Genomic DNA, 25590 nt, shown 5'->3' on the forward strand with positions numbered 1-25590 from the left:
GAAAAGCCCACTTTTAATTTTTTCATAAATTTTTATTGAACAAGTGAATAAATGTGTTAATCGTGTGATATGGTGCCACCTGCCTAAGCACTAACTCTTCTTGTAACCCCTCTCAGGGGTGTCTTTTTCTCCAAGAGACTTGATTGCCTGACAGATTCCAAGGTGAAGTCTGACACTGACAGTTGCATCCTCTCCAATAACCCCATTTCAGATTTCCAACCAAGTCTTCATACCCTTATTCTTCAAGTGTGTTAGAGTTAAGAACTCTACATCCTTGTTGGCTTCCTTAGGAATAGCAGATTACAATCTGGTTCTGCATCAGCTTCATATTCTTTGGCTCAAACCTAGGATAACAAAAACTATGAGATTGCATGAAGTACTTTGAAAGTACGTTGCTTAAGAGATAAACAATGAACATCAACTCTGAAAGCCCAAACCAATGTTTTAATATATTCCTTTCCCAAGTTCAGATCTGCCTATGTCAAGAAGGCCAGCCATAGTGGAAGGGAATGACCCTCCACATGTATGTCCATTGCATACAAGGGAATCTTCTCAACTTAATTAAAAGAGTGATATAAGATATGTTACTATCTTAAACAGATATAACTCAGAGATCTCATTCTAGCTTTTCTGAACTGAAAACAGTCCAGTTGTAAAAATCTTCAAGAAGTCAGAGCACACTGAAGAGAGAATACTTCTTCTAGCCTGACAAATCATGAATAGCTTCATTTTATAAGGATGGCAAAAGATCAGTTCATACAATGGAACAGAGCGAAACAAAGGCTTTAAAAATGCATGAAATCAGTCAGAAACACCAAGTAGCTGAATAATATGTTGTGTGGAAGAATTATAAATGTTATACTGAAAAAATAAGACAGGAACAGGTATAAAAGGGAAAGGTGTAGCCTATTGTCTTTCTGAGAAGTAAAAACTTTTTAGGGGAAGTAACAAAAGATCTTTGATGGATTTTAAGCAGGGAAGTTAATCAGAGGTGTGTTTGGAAAAAACTCCTACCAGCTCTGTGGGATTTAGGACTGGTGCAAATGATATTCAAAGCAAGGAGACCAGTGTGAAGCTTTTGACAATTGTCCAAGCAGCAGGTGAGTATCTGGACTAGAGAGCTGGTAGTCATAACTGGGAACACAAGACATGTTTATGGATCCTTTCTGGGTAAAACCTAAAAAAAATAAATAAATAAAGAGAGAGTAAGTGACTTAAAGGCTGAAATTTCATGTTATTCCGACTTTTCTAGGACCCAGAAAAGGGCCAATTAGCTGCAATGGTGGGGCCAGAGACAAGAATATCTAAACAAAGGAAATGGGGCCAAAAGATGTCCAGGTAAAATGTATATAATAAAGTTCTTTGAAAAGTGAAAGTGTTACTTGCTGAGTCGTGTTCAACTCTTTGCAACCCCATGAATTGTAGCCTACCAGACTCCTCTGCCTATGGGTTTTCCCAGGCAAGAATATTGGAATGGGTTGCCTTTCCCTTCTCCAGGGGATCTTCCCAACCCAGGGATCAAAGCCAGGTCTCCCGCATTGCAGGCAGATTCTTTACTGTTAAAACTACCCAGGAAACCTCTAATTTCCAGTCAACTCTCCTAAAAAAGGCAGCCTCTCTTTTCATCCTAGTTCTTACCTCTGGGCCCTCCAGATGACCCAGTAAGTACTGAAGTAAATGACCAGATATAGTTTTGTCCCTAAATCTGGCATTTAGTACTTATTGAGAAACACAGGAAAGAAGGTAGTGTAAGTGTTGATGTGTGTGCATGTGGGTTTACATTCACCAAATGGTTAATCCTTTTAGGATCAAAACCATGAAACTTTATCCTGAGCATATTAACTATTATACACTTGGAATCTCTTTTGAAATCTATGATAATAGCTGCATCCCCAGAAATAAAAGTTAAAAATGTGTCTTTCTGATTTGTCTCTTTTTACTCATTTGTCTACGACTCTTGTGGGATTTCAACTATAAAAGAGATACCCACATTCATCATATAGCCATACAGAAGCATGTATACAAACACTTATTAGAAATCTGGAAGAATAAACACCAAAATGCTAGCAGTACTTTTTTTTTTCTTTAGGGTGACAAGTTTACTGGAGTTTTTATTACATTTTTATTTCTGTTATATTTTCAGAATGTCTAAGATTTTTGTTTACTGTGATCATATACTGCTTTCCTAATAAGAAAAAAGTCTTTCTCTTCTCTCTCATTCTGTTTCTTTCTTTCAATCGTAGTGTCAGGGCACTATTGGGAACTGGGATGTCCTCTATACAGTTCAGAGTAACCCTAGCTGGCACTGAGTAGCTTATATACCTCGATCTGCTGGTCACCACTCACCGGGCACAGCAGATTCCTACTGCTCACAATTCTCATCTTCTGCATTCCAGTCGAAGAAACTGGATATGTTCTCCTGATATCCTTTCTACCAAGTAGTCCTGTGCTTCTGGCTATGGCCAGAAAAGTCTGGCCAGCCATGTGCCATGCTCACTACTCTCCTACCTGCTTCTCACACTTACCTACCTCTCCTTAGGTCTGCCTAGCACTCCCCTGTGGGTGGAGATCTCATTCCTGCTCCATTCATTCCTCCCGCACTCCTGCAATGCCCACACACATTCTTCCCATTTGGCTTCCTTCTGCAAGTGCTATACTTGGCCTGGGTGGGCCTTTGGAACCATACTCATGCTAAATACAGCTATCAGAGATACAGTCTTAAAAAAAAAAAAAAAAAAAAAAGTCTGTATTGCATGACACAACATGTGGGATCTTAATTCCCCAACCAGGAATCAAACCCATGGCACTTTGATGCTATGGGTGTCCCCAGCAGGGTATCTCAGAACCCTGGCAATACATGTTGTTTGCTTTTATGTTCTATTCACTTTCTGTGGACCTATGCTTGCCTTAGTTTTTCTTCCTTGCTGGTCACCTGGGCCACTGACTCTACTCAGTCTCACAATGCTTTATGCTCTTGACTCCCTGGTCTATGGTACCAGCCCTGCCCTTTCTGCCATGAGCTCCTAAGTTTTCTCAGCTGCATCTCTCTATAAAGTGTCTCTCCAGATATCCAGTGAATGCCCCAACTACTAATCATACTATTACCCGAAATAGCCACTGTTTGGGAATTGCCCAAACATATTCCTGTTGCTACGACATAAGTAAATGGCAAATAGGCTGGGAACCTTTGAAATTAAAGCCATCAACAACATTAACAGGAAATTCCTAAATACAATACTGAACGAGAAAGGAACTTAAATACAGAAAATTCAAGACTCTAGAATGTCTGACTTACTACCCCACTAGTCTAACAGCCCCTCCTCAAATATGGGATTGAGCATCAAAAGATAATGTTTGAAGCCCATGTGATCTCATTGAACATCAGTTTCCCCATCAGTACAATGGGGACACTAATCATATTCCTGCCAAAATCAAAAGGTTGATAAGAAAACCGGAAAATAAGGAAAACTGTCCAGAGTTTATGAAAATGCTCAGATACAGTATTATCTTTCATTAATGTAGATAAATGTAATCTTTTGTGAATTTACTTTCAATCCTCTTCTTAAGGAATGGTAGTCAGAAAAAAAAAAGAAATCATGTTTTCTCTGTGGAGGTCACTTTGAAGAGGGAAATCCAGGTATGTCTCCTTTCCTAAGATCCAAATGGTAGGGGATTCTGAAGAGGAAATCAGTTTTAAGCCAGATTATTTAATTGTATTACGTTCTTGTATTTAATTTTTGTCATACTCAAACCTTTATAAACGTCCTTTAGAAATATCGCCCTTATCTCAGAATGCTGTGAACTATCAGTGCAAGCGATTGTCTGAATGGTTTGGACTTGAGAATTGAACTGATTCCAACCAAATGGAACCCTCCAACCACAACCACCCCAAAGAACTAAAGGGAAAAATAATATTGAAAAATAAGGATTGGGAGTATACAGTTCTGCTGCCCCTACACACATGGAGATCCTCTAACCAGTTTCATCTTTGAAGGATCAGTTGTGTTTTTATAAAGAATTTTTTTCCTAATACTGTCTTCCAAAATGTTGATATTAAAATCTGAACTGAAAGACTTTGCACGAAAAAGAAATTTGATCCCTTAGGGATCCAAAGTGTGGGTGGTCACATGAAAAAGACGAAGGATGCGCTGTCGGATCTCCTTTGTCTTCACTCCGTAGACAATAGGGTTGAGCACGGGGGGAACAAGCAGGTAGGTGTTGGCCAGGATGACAGGCAGGAGGGAGTCATGCTGCTTGCCAAACCGGTGCACCATAGACAATCCAATGAAAGGCACATAGAATATGAAAACAGCACACACATGAGAGACACATGTACCAAATGCTTTTGCCTGGGCTTCACGTGTCAAGCCCAACACAGTCTTGAGGATAAGCAGATATGACAAAGAGATGAGAAGTGAGTCCAGGCCAATGGCTGAGATGATGACGATGAGGCCATAGATGATATTGACGTGGATGTCAGCACAGGCCAGCTTCATGACATCTTGGTGCAGGCAGTAGGAATGGGAAAGGATATTGGAGCGGCAGAAGGGTAGCCTTTTGATGAAGACAGGCAGGGGTGCCATAAGTGCAACCCCCCGCACCACAGCAGCCATGCCAATCTTGGTTACACGAGGCAGTGTTAGCACAGTGGCATGGCGTAGTGGGTGGCAGATGGCCACATAGCGGTCAAAGGCCATGGCCAGCAGCACTGTGGACTCCATGCCAGATAAAGAGTGGATGGCAAACATCTGTAATAGACAAGCGTCAAACTGGATGGTAGTGGAGTTGAACCAGAAGATGGCCATCATTTTGGGCATGGATGAGGTGGAGATGAGAACATCAAGGCCAGAAAGCATGCAAAGAAAGATGTACATGGGTTCATGAAGACTGTGCTCCGTCCGCACGATGTAGATGATCGTCAAGTTACCTAGCACAGCAATAAGGTAGAGGGAACACAATGGGAAGGCCAGCCAGAACTGAGCTTCTTCCAAGCCTGGCAGGCCTATTAGGATGAAATATGTGGCACTGGATTCATTGCCATTGGGACCCACCATTGTGAAGAAGCTGAGCTGCAACCAGTGCCAGGCAGGTATAGGCTGGAATACAAAGATAAACCATTGTCAGATCCTCTAAGATTTTTCTGTCATTTTCCTCCCCACTACCCTCCTCCCTGTTCCATTCCCTATTCTCTGATAAGAACTCTAACTTCATTGCCTATCCAAACTCTGATTCTATTCTAAATTCAACCTAACTATCCTTCATAACTCAAGGCCCAAATGAGCATTCACCTAGTCTTACTTACTAGCCTCACCTCAAAGTGAATTTGGAAAACAAATAAAATACTGAAGCAAAAATTCTAAGTGTTTTAAATCATGTAGTTCACCAAGAAGAGGTAGTTGACTAAGTTAATATCAGACATAGATGATAAAAACTCCCATTGCTTCTATCCTAACTACCCTGTGCTCCCCTATGTTTAATACCTACTGTAATTCTATCATTAGACTATCTTTAAGACTAATCACAGTCCAATGTAGCAATACTCTAGTAACACAGACTAACAGTGAAATATAACCTTCTAATGACCTCTCCAATTCTAGCCTTAACCCTAACTTTAGCATTAACCTAAGACTTCACTCCAGTAGCTATTTAAAACAATGTAAAACTTAATAATGGCCTTCCCAGGTGTCTCAATGGTAAATAATCCACCTGCCAATGCAGGAGACATGGGTTTGATCCCTGGGTTGGAAAGATCCCCTGGAGAAGGAAACGGCAATCCCCTCCAGTATTCTTGCTTGGGAAACCCCTTGGACAGCTCCAGTCCATGAGGTCATGAAAGAGTTAGACAGGACTTAGCAAGTAAACAACAAACACTTAACTCTTGCAGCTATTTAAAACTTAATGTAAAACTTAATAATACCTATTTTATTATGGTAACCCTTAATTCCATTAAAAAAAAAAAATACACGAAACTCATACTGAACTCTAACTCTACATTTTTACTCTGGCTCAAATGTTCACCCAAAGTCTTATACTTATTTAGACTGCCCAGTTTATATCATTAAAGGAACAATGACTGCAATGGATGCCATAGGTGTCCCACTCAGATCCCCTTCACCAAGCCAATGCATCTATATCCCTTCTGCAGTGGATGTTGAGTAAGACAGGCTCAGAAATTTTCCCTTTCTACAGAAAATTTTTATTTACCAAATGAGAGGCACTTCACCCAGAAAGTCATGTTATCCCCACCAGGGCAGATCTAGAGGTCAATGAGTGCCTGACACAATAGTACACAAAGCCAGCCTCCTTGACCTCAGGTGGGACCAAAGCTGGGAGGCAATGTGTGCTCCAAAGCTTCCTGAGGAACCAAACCTGTAGCTGGTCTCCAGCTGAAACCACAGCCTCACATTATTTTCTTTCCCTGCTCTATCCTATTTCCCTCACTCATCTTCTCGTGACAATATGTCCTTTAAATAAGAATTTCTATTTAGGCTCTGTTTCTAGGGCACCTACTAGGCCGAAGAGAGTGAGACTGACACAGAGGACTAAACGTGAAAGATGATGGCGTTAGAAGCACTGGAGGAACAATCCATCCTATACCGGGGTCCACAATCCCCAAATCTGGCTACTCAAGTGAGGGATATAAGTAGAGATTCCTGAGGTGGGAAATATCAGACTTGAGTTATCTCAGTTCACATATCTGTTGAAACAATAAGAGAGTTAAATAACTTTCTCCCTGTTTCCCTTTCCTCCATTCATTCACAATATTCACATGCTCCTATTATTTATTAGATTATATAAATTGTATTTACACACACCATATAGGTGTATATATTACATATATATATAGTTTTCTCCTCTTCCCATTATGCTAGGGTATTTTAAGATAATGTTATTTTGGTAAGAAAAAAGGGGGCTTCCCTGGTAGCTCAGACGGTAAAGAATCTACCTGCAATGCAGGAGACCTGGGTTCAATTTCTGGGTTGGGAAGATCCCCTGGAGGAGGGCGTGTCAACCCACTCCAGTATTCTTGCCTGGAGAATCCCCATGGACAGAGGAACCTGGCAGTCTACAGTCCATGGGTTTGCAAAGAGTCAGACATGACTGAGCGACTAAGCACAGCACAGCAAGAAAAATAGAAGGACTAGGTTCTTAAGATTTGGTCCTTGATAACTGAGGTAGGGGCTTCTACATGGGCTACCAGACAGCAGTTGAATGCAGAGAAGAGCTCACAGCCAGCATCAGGAGGGGCTTACACCATTCACTGGGCTCAGAATGTGTTGATGGTTTTTGTTCCACTATTCATCTGTCACCCAGAGGTTCCCGCGGGCCAGACACAAAGGGGAAAACACTGAGACCATGAGAACAGAGAGGGACAGAGTTTAATTCCAAAAACTGGAGGGAGAAGCTCTAAGGAGTCATGCTTAATGAAGACCTTCAGGTTAAGAGACCAAAGTCTTCAAAGTCACTTAAATCTTCTGTACTGACCTCTCCATAGCATATGACACTGTGATTATTTCCCTCCTTCTTAAAATTTCTCCTTGATCCTTCTACTTCTCCTCATAACTCTGACCATTAGTTCTTGGTTCTTTCTGGATCTTCAGCCTCCTTCACTTGACCCTTAAGCATGCTTTTAAATGATAGTGCTCTCAGAATTTTATCCTCAGAGCTCTTTTCAATCTATATACATTCCCTGAGCCATCTCACCCACTTCAGTAAACCTTCAGTAAACTGTTGATTCCCAGATATTCTTGGGAAGGCCTGAATTATCTTTTGTGATCCAGATTCATAATTCTAAAGTTACTAAAAGAAACAACCTAGTTGTCTCTGAAACACATCAAACTCTCCATGTCCAAAGATCAAGGTCTTCCAAGGGCAGTATTGTACAGCTGTTAAGACTGGATTTAAATCGAGCCTGGATTTTTTTTTTTTTTCATAGTGACTCTTTTTTTAATTTAATTTAATTTTATTTTTTAACTTTACAATGGCAACAACTTTGTCAGCTGTACGATCTGGGGCAAATTATTTAACCTTTATAAGCCTCAGTTTCCTCATCACTAAAATTAGGATAATAGTCCCTGCTTAATAGAAATCAATGTAAGGATTAACTGAGATGATCAGTGTTAAAGCTTTTAACACAATGCCTGGAACAGAGTAAATCTGCACCAAAAAAAAAAAAAATTATATATGTTGCTGTTAACTGTTTTCCTATCGTGTTTCCCTTTTTCTGTTATGGTGACCTAAACAGACACAGGACTTCCCAGGTGGCCACGCCAATGATAAAGAACGTCATCTGCCAACGCAGGAGGCATAAGAGACCCAGGTTCAATCCCTGGGTTGGGAAGATCCTCTGGAGGCGGGCATGGCAATCCACTCCAATATTCTTGCCTGGAGAATCCCATGGACAGAGAAACCTGACCAGCTACAGTTCATAGGGTCGCAAAGAGTCGGATACAACTGAAACAACTTGGCAAACAGACTCATAAGCTAAATACTCTGATTCTCATAGCCACGCCCCTAGTGTTAACTTTGTTATCAGCACAATCCCAAGAATCTTCTACCCAAATGAAATCAGGTCACCATTTGTTGTTTTAAAAAATACCTTTTAAAACTTCAAATTAATTCTGGAATAAAGACGGAACTACTAGGGTGGAGCAAAGCTCCGCCTTTCAGCATCCAGCCCTAGTTTCTCTCTGACCACTCTTCCCATGGCCCCTATACTCCAGGCACATTGGAATACATACCATTTCATAAATGTAGCATTGATTTTGTGCCTCTGTGTCTATTTGTCTTTTTTTTTTTTAACTTTTCTTTTGTCCTCCTAAATCTCCCTCCTTTTCTTCCCACTGGGCAAAATTGCATCTTCCACATCCTAGTTTACTGTCTCTCTCCTATGCACTTTCCTGAACCTCTTTCCCCTTGATCTCCTTGGGTATTATTAAATGTTTCCTGTTCTGTGCTCCCAAAGAACTTTGCTTAGGTCTCTTTTTATGCATTTACCATCCTGAACTAGAATTATTGCTATGTTTGTCACTAAATTTTAATTCCTAAATGGCAGGGACCCAATCCTGTGTTTAGTTAATGTTTGTTGAAAATAAAAAAGAGTTTTATCACAAGAATTCCTCAGTAAATGTCTAATGAGGGTAGCATAGCCAAGGGGATAAGAAAGACTGCCAACTGTTTGAACTATAGAGATTTTTGAGGAAAAATAAAAACTGGAAATTCATAGCAGGGTGTTGTAAGTTCAGAACAAGAATTTTTAGGATCAAACAGAAAAGATCTTTCTCATTCAGGGATCCAGAGGGCATGAGAATGGATACATAGAGAACAGGGCAAAAGCAAAGCCTTGACTCTAAATAAATGCAAAATGGACATATATAACTGGGAAGGGTTAAATCTGACTCCATATTGGATCTGCTTCTGTGACTTTAAATCTTATTTTGCCGATTTTATTATTATGTGGTTTAGTTGATAAGTCATGTCAGACTCTTGTGACCCTATGGACTGTACTGCCAGGCTCCTTTGTCCATGAGATTCTCCAGGCAAGAATATTGGAGTGGGTTGCCATTTCCTTCTCCAGGGGATCTTCCCGACCCCTGTCCTTCTCCAAGGGATCTTCCCAACCCAGGGGTTACAGGCAGATTCTTTACCAACCGAGCTATGAGGGAAGCCCTTTTGTAGGCATTCATAACAGACTGCCTCAGGGAGCCCTGCCTGCCCGCCTCTGCCTGAGCCCTGGGCTATGGTCCCTTTGTTTGACTCACAGGCAGATAGCCTGACCCTGCCCACCTGTGAAAAACTGGGACATCCTTGAGTTCTTTGTGTGGGAAATGGTGCCCTTTGTCTCTTGTTTACCAGCTTGGCTCAGAAATTCATATGTGGAGGGCCAGAACCACAGATAGCTATGGCATATTTGTTTATTGATATGACAGGAGATACTCCATTTCATACCACCTGTGAAATGACTATAAGGAAGTGAAACTAACACAGCCCTCTGCCTAAGGCTTGCCATTCTGAGAGACATTTGCAAGAATTAAATGGTCTTTTACTTTGTTTCCTCACCTCCCCCCATCTCTGATCCATAAAAGAACCTAGCATCTAAGCCCTGGCATCCAGAACAATACAATTATTTTAAGACACTAGTCTGTCATTTTCTCAGTCAGCCAGCTTTCCAAAGTCATATTGCTTGCCTCAATACCTCATCTCCCAGATTTATTGGCCTATCGTGTAGCGAGCAGAATGAGCTTGGACTCGGTGACACTTGCAGCACAGTTTGTACCTAAGAGAGAGGGTAACCAAGGATCCCTGACCTGGAGATGTCAGCAAAAAGGTTCTGGTGCTCCAGAGGGTCAGATATCAATACCATCCAGAAATTTCACATGGACAGACAATGCAAAACTGGGCAGTTGCCAGGATAAAGATGCACTGTCTTAGGAAATATACTGAGAAGAAATTATGGGTTGGCACATTCAATCCTGTTACCTAGAGGGTAAACTGATGTGTTGAGTGGAGCCCTGGGACTACAAATGCAAGTCCTGGGTCCAAGTAAATGCAGAGGATGATAATAACCTCATTGTGCTGTTGCAAAATCAACGAGGTCAGGACTATCAAAAGACATCATAAAACAGCATCACAGTGTACAAAGTGTTGTTTTTTTTTTCATGTTTGCATAAAAATGGGGAATAAGGGCTCTGAAAATCTCTGCAGTTTCCAAAAACTTTTTATCACCCCCCATTTGTCACCTTAATTTCCACTTTACCTCAAGCACATCCTCATAGACACACGCATACTAACTAGCAGCCAATCTCTCCCAAAGGGAAAGACTGAGAACTGAGGAGACACCAGAAATCAGAGAGAGGAGGATTTAGCTGGCCCAGAAGAGAGGTGCCTCAACAGCATAAAGTGGACAGCTATTTGAGGTAAAATCGGGCTGGACCTCAGATGGCAGCTGCAGGAGAGAAATGAAGGACTGGAGGGGGAGCCAACCCAACGACCCAAGCGTCACCCTTCAGACTGCTCAGCCCTGAAGCACCCCAGTCTCCTACAGTCCTGCCAGCTGACTGCCAGCCTGAGCAGCAGTTAGTAATTAGAACCATGGCACACACTCAGATAACATTTGGAGGCTCTGAAGGAAATTGGAGCTAAATCACTCTATTTTGAAAACAGAACATAATCAAGGAAAAATAAACAAAGAAAGGGACTGTTTCTTTTTTAGAAAGCCTACACTGACTCATTGGAAAAGACCCTGATGCTGGGAGGGATTGGGGGCAGGAGAAGAAGGGGACGACAGAGGATGAGATGGCTGGATGGCATCACCGACTCGATGGACATGAGTTTGAGTGAACTCCGGGAGTTGGTGATGGACAGGGAGGCCTGGCGTGCTGCGATTCCTGTGGTCAAAAAGAGTCGGACACAACTGAGCAACTGAACTGAACTGAACTGAACACTGCCTTAAACCCCCAGGGGATAGCTCTATGCTTGAGATTTTCTCTGAAAAGTCACATCATTTTAACAAGTCTCAGGAATGTTTCTTGGAGAACTGTGAAAAATCTTAGCCCTTTCTTGAGGACAGGGCATTAGAGCCTCCAGTGAGGTGGAGTAGAAATCTACGTTGAGGCTTTCAGTCCTCCACATTCCTTCCCCCTGGCCTCCAGGACTCTTCCCTCAGTGCCTGCTCAGCCCCCAGCCCAGCCCATCCTCAGATTCTTCCCCAGAGTCTCTAAATTCCATGTCAGAGAATCATGGAAAAGTGGTCAGGGATACACTATCCAGGAGAACAATGAGATCACTGCCAGCACTGAGTCTATTGTTTTTATGATTAAAACAGAAATCACAGACTGCCTACAAAATGCCAGATCCTGCCTGTATAGAGATTATTTAACCCAGGAACAATTCTCCATAATAAGACTTTTATGTATCATGTCTACATTATAGGTGAGAAAACAGAAGCCCACCCCTCAAAAGTTAAATATTCCCAGGGTTTAATAGTTGGCTGGTAAAACAGAAACTTGAGCTAGACTGTTCAATTCCAACACCTGTACATTCTCCCCTTTAACTGTCTTTGGGTTGCACCTTCTGAAAGCTAATAAAATCTGCCCCAGAGGCAGAATAGAAAGGGGGCTTGGCAAGTAGAACACCTGGCCCAGTTAGATCCTTGGAAGAGAAACCAAGAGGGCCCTCCTGGACTGGGACTTAGGCACTTCCCACCTTTCAGCCCCAATTCTGGCTGTGACTTAGGCAGGGCCCACAGTGGAAAGTAAAAATCTTTACCCTCTATTGAGTACTTCCTTCTCATTCAATACAGGCCTCTCATCAAGCTGTCAAGCAGACATCATTAATCCCATTTTGCATACAGGGATGTTGAAGCTCAATTAGAGCTCTCAGCATCATATCCATGTGCTTTCCAATATGCCAAGCTACTGCCCTGCCTCTCTCCCAGTATCCTTTTGAATGATTTTTTAAGGACTATTTCAAGGTTAATCTCCAAGGAATCCAAAATTTAAAAAACCCATGAGTCCAGAGGGCTTCTCTAGGACTCAGGACACCTGACCAGCTGTCCCCACTTGGGTTCAGTGGGGAAGGGAGACAAGGAGGGAATGGAAGAGGGGATTTGTGACCACTGTTCTTACCTTGGCTAAACACACAGAATGTTCTGTGCCTAGAACAGTGGGGTGGGGGCCTCTGGTGCCCCTGCCAGCATCTGTGGGAACATCTGGAAGAAAATGTCCTTGGAGGGAAGCCCAGGAATACCTGGGAACCTCTGACTGTTACTGCCAGGCCATAGAGGGAAGGCAGTCCTCAGGGGTGATACTGTGACTGGCAGGACTACCAGGGCTCATCACTCAATTCATGGAGAGGGAACCTTCTCTTCATACTCTATAAGGGTATGATTCACACGTGCTAAGTCACTTCAGTCATGTCCAACTCTTTGCGACCCCATGGACTATAGCCCACCAGGCTCCTCTATCCATGGGATTCTCCAGGCAAGAATACGTGGGTTGCCATGCCCTACTCCAGGGATCTTCCTGACCCAGGGATCGAACCTGTGTCTCCTATATTGCAGGCATATTCTTTACCGCTGAGCCACCGGGGAAGACCCTAGAAGAGTACCACATTTACCCGAGTCATCTGCATTTTCTGCCCCTTATATCTTGCTTGTATTTTATAATGCAGATGAACCCTTACAGGGACATTCTAGAAAGAATGGCCACAAAGAGACTGGAAAGGTGAGAGAGTACAATTTCTGACTCTCAAAAGGCAGAGTGAGGCTCCCATCTCCACTCTCCCTCCCATCCCCGTTCTCCTCACTCAATCCAGTCTGTCCCTCCAAAATCAACCACAGTCATAGCTCCAAGCATTCATGGCCCTGCCCCTCCACTTCCCAAGTAGGACCAGAGCCAAGAAGGTTCCCACACACCTTCACATTTTGATCCTTATCAGAGACCTTCAGAGCTTCTTTGATTATCATCTATATGCAGCAGAACAGCCTGAACTTGGACTTTGATTAATATACATTTTTTTGTTTTTTTTTTTTCAAATATCAGATTATGCCAGACTAAGCACCAGAGATACTAAAACACAGAGTAAACAAGTCATGTTTCAGCCTTCCAGTGTGGGGGGTGGGGGGGGAGTGGGGAGAGAAATTGAGACAAATATGCAGCTATCATAACATGTTATGATAAATGCTAGGGCAGGGGTAAGTACAAGTGGCTCAGAACAAAGCAGACAATAGTTCACCAACTTGTCAGGCTCTGAGGAGGTGACATCTGAGCCAAGACTTGCATGGCCAGTCACAGTTAGCAGGGTTGGGAACACGGGGCCAGCAGCATTCAGTTAGATGACAAAACACATCAAGTGCCTACAATGTGCCCAAAACTGGAAATAAAACAGTGGATGCAACAGAAAAGATCAGTGCTTCTATGGAGCCCAAGCACTAGGAGAGCCATAATAGAAAAGAAACAAATAAGCAAGAATATTTAAGATAAAGATAAGTGCTCTGAAGATAAGACAGAGTGAAGGGATAGAAAAGGACAGAGGCAGGACAGCCCTATTTGAGACAGGGGGTCAGTGAAGGTTTCTCTGAGGTGGTGACATACCAACTGAGAGATGCGTGATGAGAAAACACCAGCCATTCTAAGATCGAGGCAAAGAGCATTCCAGGCAGAGGAGGCAAGAGAAAAAGGTCTTCTGTTTTGGGAATTCACAGGAGGAAGAAGGTAAAGGTGGCCAGAGTATCAAGAGCACAGGAGAGTTGTAGGAAATGAAGTCAGAGAGGAGAGGAGGGGACAGGTCATGTAGGGACTTGCAGGGCGCGGCCAGGAGCTTTGATTTAATTCTGAGTGACTTGGGGGAAATTAAGCAATAGGCTTGATCTAATTTGTTTTCAGAAGTGCATTCTACAAATGCAAAGACCCAGAGAGAACGAGAACACACCCTGTTTGAAAAGCTGCAAGTGGTTCAGTGTGTGTGCGTTTGTGGTGGGGCGGGGGGCATGGGGGGATGGTAGGGGAAGGGGGGACGCCTAAAGAGTGCAAGGCAGGAGAAGTCACAGCGTGGACACAAAATCCAGTTTTTTAAGTGGGCTGAAGACTGAACCCTGATCCTAGACATGGACTGGGTCAGGATCGGAACCCCAGGAATTGTTCTAAGTTCTAGACTCAGCACAGCCTGACTTCTGATATAAAGTGTAGCATGAGCCCAGACCCCATTCAGAGCCCACACCCAACACAGGGCTATAATCTGACCCCTGATCATAAACCGAGCTTCAAGCACACTAACAACCTGGGTCAAACCAGCCCTGTTCACACAACAAACCCCAGTCCAACTCTAGTGTGGTCCCAGCCCCATTTGCTCTCGACCCCACCACCTTCATTTAGCCCCATCCCCACCAGGCTCAAGATGGGTACCCCAGTAAACTGATCACAGGAAAATGTCTTAAAAACTGCAAAAGAAGCATCCAGCACCACCCAGGTTCCCTTTACCACAGGAGCACAGAAATTGCTGAGGCCGTCTGTCCTGAGTCCCGGGCCTCCTTCACATCCCCGGCCCCACTCCCTACTTCTGGCTCTCCTCAGCCTGGTCTCTCATTCACTTAGCAGGTCTAATGAGGGACCCCTAGCTGCAGGAAACCCACACCCCAGGAGTCACCTCCAGTCTCCCAAACTCACCTCAATTGCACTGAAGGAACGAGTGCCCTTTTCTCCAGGACTCTTCCAGCAGCGATCTGGCAGGCTGCACCGTAGTTCCGCCCTCTCAGTCTCCGCCCCCTCCCTCGTCAGGCTTATTTATTCTGTCATATCTCCTCCCCTCTCTTGGCTTCTCCCTGCTGGGGGTAGGGTGCTGCTCAGAGGGTCTATCTGCAGATACCCCTCATACCCAACTGTGGGACTGATGTCCTTCTGGGCTGCTGTGTCCTGAGAAGGTGTGCTTGGGGTATGGGGAAGGAGGTGTAATGGGTAAGGGGTCTCTAGAGTCCTCCCCAGATGGGCCCTGTGCCAGTTGGAGTATTTCTGCCAGGTCCCAACGTGAAGTTAGGGTGAATGAGTATGGAGAGTCTAGAGAAACTCATGTGTGTGGCCATGGTCTCTGGGAGAGGCTTTCTCCAAATTTCCCCCAGCCTCATCAAACTCAACCAGAGGAAAAGCAGTATATGTTTTCAGGGAGACCCCGTGAAACTCATCACCTGCCTGAAGCTTTCTCTGGCCTCCACCTTCCTTCCATGGGTGGTACCTGCTTGGTCCTTGCTGGGCCTGCATCCCAGTGGACCCATCTGCCTTTCCCAAAAGCTATAGGGCTGCGTTTTCTTTATCCCCCGGGTTCTAGGGCCCGTCTCTAGCTAATTCATAACATGGATCCCTGGGGACCATACATCTGACTTCTATTCCCTGGCCTTGAACTTCATGTTGAGAAAGGAGGATGTGGTTTCCTTAGCCCTCCCCTACCTCCAGCTCCAGCCATATAAGACCAATGCCATCTGGTTTCTCTCTTAAGGGCAAAAATAGTGAGAGAACATTTTAGAGGGTTAGAGATCAGTGGGAATGAGAAACTAAGTATGTCACATATTTAAATAATTTTTAATAAATCTATTAATAAAGCAGAGTGAATTTTCATTGGTTTCTCCTTGTGTTTTTACTGATCAATTTCACAACTGCAAGTTTTAAATTCACAACACAGGGTGATCTAAGTTATGTAAAATTAGACAATGTCAATCAGACAATTCCAAATCAGACCATATCAAAACCAGCGATTACAAGATCTCCAGGTACCTGTAAACCTGCAGCCTGTCATTCATTGCTATCACCCTGCAGCCATCTCTGTTGCTTCCCTCAAACTCCCATGGACTGAGAAGGTGTGAAGGACACCCCAGGGACTTCTACCTCTGGCCAAGAGAGAATAACATGAGGTAACATCCCACCTGAAGGAACCTAAAATAGACAGCATACATTGAAAAAAAAAAGTCTGCAAGATACTAGATATCAGGCAATGAAGGACAATGAGCCCTGAGGCATGGAAAACAAATGGAGTGAACCTGGGGTTTCCCCAGCTTACTGCCTTGAGAGGTTCCCTGCTGCAGTCCAGGAAAGGAGAATGCAGATTCCAGAGGATATCTTAAGTTAAAGATGTAGAGCTGGTAGTCCAGGAAGCCCCAGCTAGCTAGAATTTGAAGACCAGGTATTGGAGGTGAGAGATCTACAGAGAGAGAACTCTAGAGACATGTAGAGGATCCTCTGCAAGAATCCAGCTGAGTACTGAGCCCACACGCATGTGAACAAGCTACTTAAGACTGGGGGCAGAGCCACCCGGAAAAATTAGAGTTGGCATCCCCACCCAGGGTTCATATTGGGTCATAGATAGTGACTGTTCCTACCTGCCAGATTGGAGAACTTCAAGATTCACAGAGCATTGAGTAGAGAATACAGAAGGATCCTGTCTCTGTAGTGGGGAATAATTAACCAAATATTATCTGCAGTATCATGTGGATTTTAGATCATAATTGATCATCAATGAGTGGGGAAAGTTGTTTGTTGACTTTATAAAATAGTACCAGTCAAACTAAGGACTTTAATTTATAGAGACAGGAACAAGAGATGAGTGTGGATGGGGGTTGGAGGGGGTTTGGAGAGGGATAAGTGAATTTTGTTTATCTTAAGTAAGTAAACCACAACCCACTCAGGCTCTCCTTCTCTCTGAGAGGTCCCAGACAGACAGCCATTGAGCATAAAGTATGTCAGGCCCTGGAGACAGAGAAGCCTAGTCCTTTTCCTCAAGGGAGACAGACAACTATGTATAAGGATATTTCAGTTCTAAAGGAGATCAGTCCTGGGTGTTCATTGGAAGGACTGATGTTGAAGCTGAAACTCCGATACTCTGGCCACCTGATGCGAAGAGCTGACTCATTGGAAAAGACCGTGATGCTGGTAAAGATTGAGGGCAGGAGGAGAAGGGGACGACAGAGGATGAGATGGTTGGATGGCATCACCGACTCAATGGACATGGGTTTGGGTGGACTCCAGGAGTTGGTGATGGACAGGGAGGCCTGGCGTGCTGCAGTTCATGGGGTCACAAAGAGTCGGACACAACTGAGCGACTGAACTGAACTGATGGAAGATAAACATACAGCTTTCATAAAACTATTTAAGCTCTATGACAGAGGGATAAACATCCAGTTGGAAAATAAAGCTTTAAAGTTCATGATCAAGGGAAACAGTTTGTGGGAACCTCGGGGAAGCCCTTAATATAGTCTGGCACTTAGCCAAGTTTTCAAACCAGCGACAATTACCCCAGTCATCACCATTTATCAAAATAAAGAGATTCTAGAGGACTCCAAGATTTCCCAAGATCTCCTGAGAAAGAAGGCCATGAGTTAATATAAAACCAGAGATACTGTTGCCTGGATAAGAGACTAGCTTCTGGCCTTGGCACAGCAGGGCCTTATGAAAGGTGAAGTCTCTTGTCTGAATATTCCCTAAAATGGAATAAATATACCTCATTTAATCAGTTTTATTATTTAAAACCATTACCATCAATGTGTATCGATCACTGTCTATTTTCCATGTGTTTTCACATCTGTTATTCTACTTAACCCCCACAACCACCTGATAGGAGGTACATTATATTTCCTTTTTTACAGCATTTACAATTCCCAAAATTACTGAGGTGCAGTAGGTTAAGCAATGAGCCCAAATATTAAAGCTAGTGATCCTAATCTCTATTGATTCTAATCCCCACCCCACAATGTCTTTTCCTGATACAGCTATCAACCATGTTTAAAGGAACTTCTTGGCAAGGTTGTGATTTCTTTGAATTTCATTTGTAAATTTGCACATCACTTGTAAATCAGACACCAGCATGGGAAAATAAATGTCAACTTGTCTGAAGCTCTGTGAAAAAAATTTATTATGAGATAGTAAATAATAATGTTTTCATTAATAACAGTAAATCAGGATGGCCACACGAGGCCACACTGGTGATGCACTGCACAATATAGGAGCAGCATTCACGTGGACCATGACGTGGATGTTGTTTCCTAAAGCCGTACAATGAGACAACCACGAATATGATCATTTCTTGCATGTTTCACTTTTCAGTTTACATAGGAGGTTCGTAGGATTTAAGCTTTACAGCATCACTGCCATTGTAGCTTCATTATTCAGAAGAGGAAATCAGATCCAGAGAGGTTTTACAGTATGCCATTTTATGATATTTCCAGGATTTTAACCTTATAAGTCTTACTTCAGTATTCTTTCATCTCCCTCAAATGAACCTACATTATTTTCTACCTATAATTCTTCACTGTGAACATTTTCGACCTAACAGTTTCTAAGTTCATTATGGCACATTCTTGTGCCTTATAATCCACAGACATTGGACAAATGAGTGCAATATGCCTTAATACATAGTAACCACAAACAATACATACACACACACACATTTGTAAACATATACCCTTCAGATATTATATTCCATCTATCTATGACTAAAGACATATATATTACACAGAAGGATTTCATATCACAACTACTTTGCATCACAGGCATACACCCAAAGATAAACAAGCCAAAAGACACAGCCCTCCCAACACTACATATTCCACACACTTATGTGTATTATAGTCTACATTGTTACAAATATGCAACATTCTACATTCTATACCCTACCATTTATATATGATTAATACATTCTACATTTTACATATTAAATTCTACATTTACATATTACAAATATGAGGGGGAAAGGAGGCATCTATTCTCATTAGATACACATGCTCTACAACCATTCTCACATAGATGCATATCATATACCAACTAACAGAGGTCACATAAACACAGTAAGTGTGTAATTATAGACATTATCCACAAAATATTATACATGACAGGACACAGCTGACAGGCAGACCAGCTGGCACACATTCTGTGTACTCACACACACAGGCTAAAATCACATATAGCCACACAAACATACCTACATACTCACAGCTGCAAACAAGATAAACATCACCCTTATAGAAAAATAATCTCCAATAGAACCACATAGATGACATTGGCAGATTCCACATAAATACACGCCCATATATATAGAAACATAAACACTTCACGGGAGCTGTTTCTTTGCTTACTACCATCTCCCTCCCCTCCCTTCAATCAGCATCACACAAATACCTTTATTAATCCTTAAAAATGACTGTGTTACCTCTTTGGGATCCAAGAAAGAAGTTATAGTTAACATGTCTTCACTGATGCAGATACATGGGAGCAAAATAATAAAAATCATACATCAAGACTGGAATGAATCATGATGTGTATAATTTACAGCCTTTCCATGTCAAAATTACACGTATTTTCTAGTTGGGAGAGAGAAATAAGGTAAGGTCACCATAGGAAGGGAGTGTAGAGTGATCTCTACCCAGCGTGTCCTGTCAAAACTGGTTCTTCTGAAGTGACCCATCTCTGGAGATAGAAATTGAAGGTCTACTTAGACAACTTGGAGCACAGAGCCCAGTGGGTTGGACGTTCCAATCACCAAGATGTTCAACAGGACCTGAACCCTGCCATCTTTGGTAGAGACTAAGGACACTGGGGAGGAAATCCTGCTCACCTGCCATTCTGTGAGAATATATGGAAGACTCGAGAACGAATCTCCTTGGTTTTGGCTCCATAGACTATAGGGTTAACCACAGGTGGCAGCAGTAGATAGATATTAGCCATAATCACATGGAGCAGGGAAGTGGGGCCACTCAGCCTGTGCACCACGGAGAGCCCAATCAGGGGCATGTAGAAGACCAGCACAGCACAGAGATGGGAGATGCAGGTGTTGAAAGCTTTGAGTGCTGCCCCCTGAGAGGAGAGCTCCAACACAGCCCTCAGGATGAGGATATAGGAGAAGCCAATGAAGAGGGAGTCGACGCCCATGACCGAGAGGATGATAAAGAGCCTGTACACCACATTGACCGTGGTGTCAGTACAGGACAGCTTCATAATATCTTGGTGCAGACAGAAGGAGTGTGTGACAGTGTGCTTCCGGCAGTATGACAGCTGCTTCAGGATGAAGGGCAGGGGAAAGAAGAGTACAAACCCTCTGGTCAGGGCAGCTAGTCCAATTTTGGCAACCATAGGCCTTGTGAGTACAGAAGCATGCCACAGGGGGTGGCAGATGGCCACAAAGTGGTCAAATGCCATGGCCAGCAGAATAGCTGACTCCATGGCTGACAGAGCATGGATAAGGAACATCTGGGCCAGACAGGCATTGAACTCGATCTCCTGGACACCTGTCAGGAAGAGGCTGACCATCTTGGGCATGGTGACGGAGGAGAGAACTAGGTCAATGGTGGAAAGCATGGCCAGGAAGAGGTACATGGGCTCATGCAGGCGCCTTTCCACACGGATGATGAGGATAATGGCTAGGTTGCCCAGGCTGGCCAAGGCATACATACAACACAGTGGGAGAGCCAGCCAAAAGTGGGTGTCAGGTCCCAGGCCAGGGATGCCCACCAGCAGGAAGCACGCTGGCTGGACCAGAGTTCCATTTGGCACAGTCATGGCAGGAACGAAGAGCCGAAGTTTCTGTATCCCAAGTCCGAGGTCTATGAAAGGGAAGAGGAGAAATATCACTCAGTCATGGTTCAGCGGAGAGAAAGGACTTAGGAAAGGGCACTGAAACAGTGACGGCGACAAACAGAATGTCTAAGTTAATTCCAAAACTTCAGTCTCATTCTGCTTTAATTCTTTTTTTTTTTTTTTTTTAACATTTTTAAAAGACCTTTTATTTTATATTGGGGGTACAGCTGATTAACAATGCTGTCACAATTTCAGATGAGCAGCGAAGGAACTCAGCTGTACATACACATCCCTCCCTTAGATTTAAGGGACTAGTTCTGATAGAATGCCTGATGAACTATGGACGGAGATTCGTGACATTGTACAGGAGACAGGGGTCAAGACCATCCCCAAGAAAAAGAAATGCAAAAAGGCAAAATGGCTGTCTGAGGAGGCCTTACAAATAGCTGTGAAAGAAGAGAAGTAAAAAGCAAAGGAGAAAAGAAAAGATATAAGCATCTGAATGCAGAGTTCCAAAGAATAGCAAGGAGAGATAAGAAAGCCTTCCTCAGCCATCAATGCAAAGAAATAGAGGAAAACAACAGAATGGGAAAGACTAGAGATCTCTTCAAGAAAATTAGAGATACCAAGGGAACATTTCATGCAAAGATGGGCTCGATAAAGGACAGAAATGGTATGGACCTAACAGAAGCAGAAGATATTAAGAAGAGGTGGCAAGAATACACAGAACTGTACAAAAAAGAACTTCATGACCCAAATAATTACGATGGTGTGATCACTCACCTAGAGCCAGACATCCTGGAATGCGAAGGCAAGTGGACCTTAGGAAGCATCACTACAAACAAAGCTAGTGGAGGTGATGGAATTCCAGTTGAGCTATTTCAAATCCTAAAAGATGATGCTGTGAAAGTGCTGCACTCAATATGCCAGCAAATTTGGAAAACTCAGCAGTGGCCACAAGACTGGAAAAGGTCAGTTTTCATTCCAATCCCAAAGAAAGGCAATGCCAAAGAATGCACAAACTACCACACAATTGCACTCATCTCACACGCTAGTAAATAAATGTTCAAAATTCTCCAAGCCAGGTTTCAGCAATACATGAACCGTGAACTTCCAGATGTTCAAGGTGGTTTTAGAAAAGGTGGAGGAACCAGAAATCAAATTGCCAACATCCGCTGGATCATGGAAAAAGCAAGAGAGTTCCAGAAAAACATCTATTTCTGCTTTACTGACTATGCCAAAGTCTTTGACTGTGTGAATCACAATAACCTGTGGAAAATTCGGAAAGAGATGGGAATACCAGACCACCTGACCTGCCTCTTCAGAAACCTGCATACAGGTCAGGAAGCAACAGTTAGAACTGGACATGGAACAACAGACTGGTTCCAAATAGGAAAAGGAGTACGTCAAGGCTGTATATTGTCACCCTGCTTATTTAACTTCTATGCAGAGTACATCATGAGAAACACTGGGCTGGAAGAAGCACAAGCTGGAATCAAGATTTCCGGGAGAAATACCAATAATCTCAGATATGCAGATGACACCACCCATATGGCAGAAAGTGAAGAACTAAAGAGCCTCTTGTTGAAAGTGAAAGTGGAGAGTGAAAAAGTTGGCTCAAAGCTCAACATTCAGAAAACGAAGATCATGGCATCTGGTCCCATCACTTCATGGCAAATAAATGGGGAAAGAACGGCTGACTTTATTTTTCTGGGCTCCAAAATCACTGCAGATGGTGACTGCAGCCATGAAATTAAAAGAGGCTTACTCCTTGGAAGGAAAGTTATGACCAACCTAGACAGCATATTAAAAAGCAGAGACTACTTTGCCAACAAAGGTCCGTCTAGTCAAGGCTATGGTTTTTCCTGTGGTCATGTATGGATGTGAGAGTTGGACTATAAAGAAAGCTGAGCACCGAAGAATTGATGCTTTTGAACTGTGGTGTTGGAGAAGACTCTTGAGAGTCCCTTGGATTGCAAGGTGATCCAACCAGTCCATTCTAAAGGAGATCAGTCCCAGGTGGTCATTGGAAGGACTGATGTTGAAGCTAAAACTCCAATACTTTGGCCACCTGATGCGAAGAGCTGACTCATTTGAAAAGACTCTGATGCTGGGAAAGATTGAGGGCAGGAGGAGAAGGGGACGACATAGGCTGAGATGGCTGGATGGCATCACTGACTCAATGGACATGGGTTTGGGTGAACTCCAGGAGTTGTTGATGGACAGGGAGGCCTGGCGTGCTGCAGTGCATGGGGTTGCAAACAGTCAGACATGACTGAGCAACTGAACTGAACTGAACTGTCCTCCCTTAAACTCCCCTCCCATTCAGGCTGCCACATAACATTATCTGCTCTAGTTTATCATAGATGTACCCCCCGAGGGTCCCATTAATCTCACTGTGAAGCCCACCCAGGATACATGTGCAACGCCCTTCATTTCCAGAGCTGATGTTGCTGACCACATATCCTGCTTTTGGTCCCTTCTAAACCAGCACTGCCAGACTTGCACAAATCCTGCCAGAACCCAGCTTTGCTAGTGCATGTTTGGGTTAGGGTATGTCTGGGTTCAGAATTTGAGGTCAGTCTGTGCTTGCCTTTTAAAATCCATTCTCAACTGACTTCAGGGCAGGAAGTAGGGTGGGGGTGGGAGTGTCCATCTGAGACTCAATTTCAAGAGATAGGTTTGTGTTTCAGCTTGAGTAGCATTTCTCAGACTTCACTGATGGAATTAGCTAAAGCTGTTATTGAAAACACTGTGTCTCAGGTTCTACTCCAGACCCAGAGAATGGGATTTTCCAGGGAAGGGGTCCAGAAATCTGTTTAAAAAGAACAACAAATCTCTTCTGTCCGAGTGATTTTTTTTTTAATCAGAGAAATTTAGGAAAAGTTGTTCTGGTGTTCTGGGAGGGAGGGAGATTCCAGCCCTTAACAAAGAATGAAATATAGTCTTTCAGTGGGATCTCTCAAGGCCCACATGAGTGTCATCCTCAGATTTGCTTAGCTGGAGTGTGACATGGAAGCCAGACGCAGCTGAGACATGAAAAGACAAATCAGTCCGCATTGCTGCCAGTGCTATGTGGTATCCACAGGCATATCCTCCTTCCTCCACTACCCTCCCTGGTGAACACAGAACGAGCTCAGCTTCCTTCCTCTACACAGACCACTCTGTTCTAAGCCTCTGTCCTGAGATCCAAACACATATAACATGTTTCCTCTTCATATTTCTACTTGGATAATCCAAGAGTTTCATACTCATTTTGTCCCAAATAGGACCCCTCTGAATGGTATCAGTGAGTCACTCATGTCATCCTGGTCAGGGAAGCTAGACCCATCTCTGCTCTTTCTCCTCTACTGTAATTTTGTTTTTGCAAGTAATCCATCATGGCTTTCTTTTTATTCAACATGTCCTCCCTCCCTCCCAACCTCATTATATCATTTATTCTGCTCTGATTATGAAAAGAACTTCCGAACTCACCTCCCTGCTTCCAGAATCAGATTCTTCCATCCACCTTCCACATGGCTGACATCTAAACAGAAAAACTGGATATGTCAGGCTCCTGTTTAGCAAGTTACAGGTGACTCCCACAGCCTTCCAGATCAAATAGGAATCCAACAGTCTGCATTCAAAGCCCTTCCCAGTGTGGATCCCACTTAACTTTCCTGCCAAGCTTCTCAATTTGTTTCTTCATTTACCAGTTGCCACCACCACCACCAACATACACAAATATTTTTCTCTGGGTAAATTAATTCCCCTTGCCTCATGTTTCAGCGAAAGGTGAGAAGCTAGAACTGAGGGGGTTCCTGGCAAAGGGGTAGACAAAGTTTGGAATGAGCCTCACAGCGGTTAGAAGGAATTCCTCTTTGGGAAGGTCACTGAACTGCGTCTGGGATCCTGACGGTGGGTTCCCGAACAGGGCGCGCTGGCAGGCTGTGTAAGCAAAGGGCAGGCTTCCTCAGGCAATGCGCCCTCCCTTCCCGGTCTCCGCGAACTTCCCAGGACATGGGCAAGGTTCCCTTCGGGTGCCCTCCCCTCCCCACCCTGACCTAAGCCTGGCACACTTTCCTACAATGACGCTGCCCCAGGCAACTGCCCTTATATAGCTTCTCTGGGGGCCCTAGGGAGCGTGAGGGATGATGAACAGTGAACTTCGCCAGACTCCCTGGGAGCACCGCTCGGCTCAGGCACCCAAGGAAAGCCGAACCCCGACTCCTACCCCGGGGGCCTGCACTCAGTTACCATCTTAAGGCCCTTCAGGAGACTAGTGAGAGAGGGAGTACAGTGGAGGTGAGAGATTACCGGCACTGGAAGAAAAGAGCTACTGGAATGGAGGTGAGGGCGCTCATTTAAAAGTACACAGATGTGAATATTCTTGTTCTCTGCCCGGACACACTGTCCTCGGGGATCCGGAGCTGGGCTAAGGCACTGCCTCTCGCTTCTCGATGGTGCCCCCTTATGGTAATATAGGCGAATTGCAGTCTCGTCGCTGCTTGCTCTCTGACTCTGAGGACGATGAACTAAGGACCTAACTTACCTTGTATCT

At 43.7% G+C, this 25590-nt stretch overlaps 1 protein-coding gene across 4 annotated transcripts; it reads right to left on the reverse strand.

The window, feature by feature from the left end:
* Positions 1–11: 11 nt before the first annotated feature.
* Positions 12–25348, reverse strand: LOC109569766 (olfactory receptor 51E1). 4 transcript variants are annotated; one of them, XM_070803798.1, is made up of 4 exons: positions 24889–25069; positions 24525–24576; positions 20985–21076; positions 12–5096 (listed from the first exon to the last, which is right to left on the reverse strand). In XM_070803798.1, exons 3-4 carry the CDS (start codon positions 21030–21032, stop codon positions 4101–4103), a joined length of 1044 nt encoding a protein of 347 aa, XP_070659899.1. In that variant the 5' UTR covers positions 21033–21076; positions 24525–24576; positions 24889–25069; the 3' UTR covers positions 12–4100. The 4 variants fall into 4 exon arrangements, with proteins under 4 accessions (XP_070659899.1, XP_019831024.2, XP_019831025.1 ...); XM_019975465.2 differs by lacking the exon at positions 20985–21076 and having other exon boundaries at positions 24889–25068; XM_070803799.1 differs by lacking the exon at positions 12–5096 and having other exon boundaries at positions 17408–21076; positions 24889–25348.
* Positions 25349–25590: the final 242 nt, after the last annotated feature.

This window comes from Bos indicus, chromosome 15 (genome assembly GCF_029378745.1).
Source record: "Bos indicus isolate NIAB-ARS_2022 breed Sahiwal x Tharparkar chromosome 15, NIAB-ARS_B.indTharparkar_mat_pri_1.0, whole genome shotgun sequence".
Lineage (NCBI taxonomy): Eukaryota > Metazoa > Chordata > Mammalia > Artiodactyla > Bovidae > Bos > Bos indicus.

Coding starts and splice junctions, on each gene's coding strand:
- LOC109569766 (XM_070803798.1), bottom strand. CDS start 21,032: ATGACTGTGCCAAATGGAACTCTGGTCCAGCCAGCGTGCTTCCTGCTG. Junction 5,097..20,984: donor AGCCAGCGTGCTTCCTGCTG/GTGGGCATCCCT, acceptor TTTGTATTCCAG/CCTATACCTGCCTGGCACTG.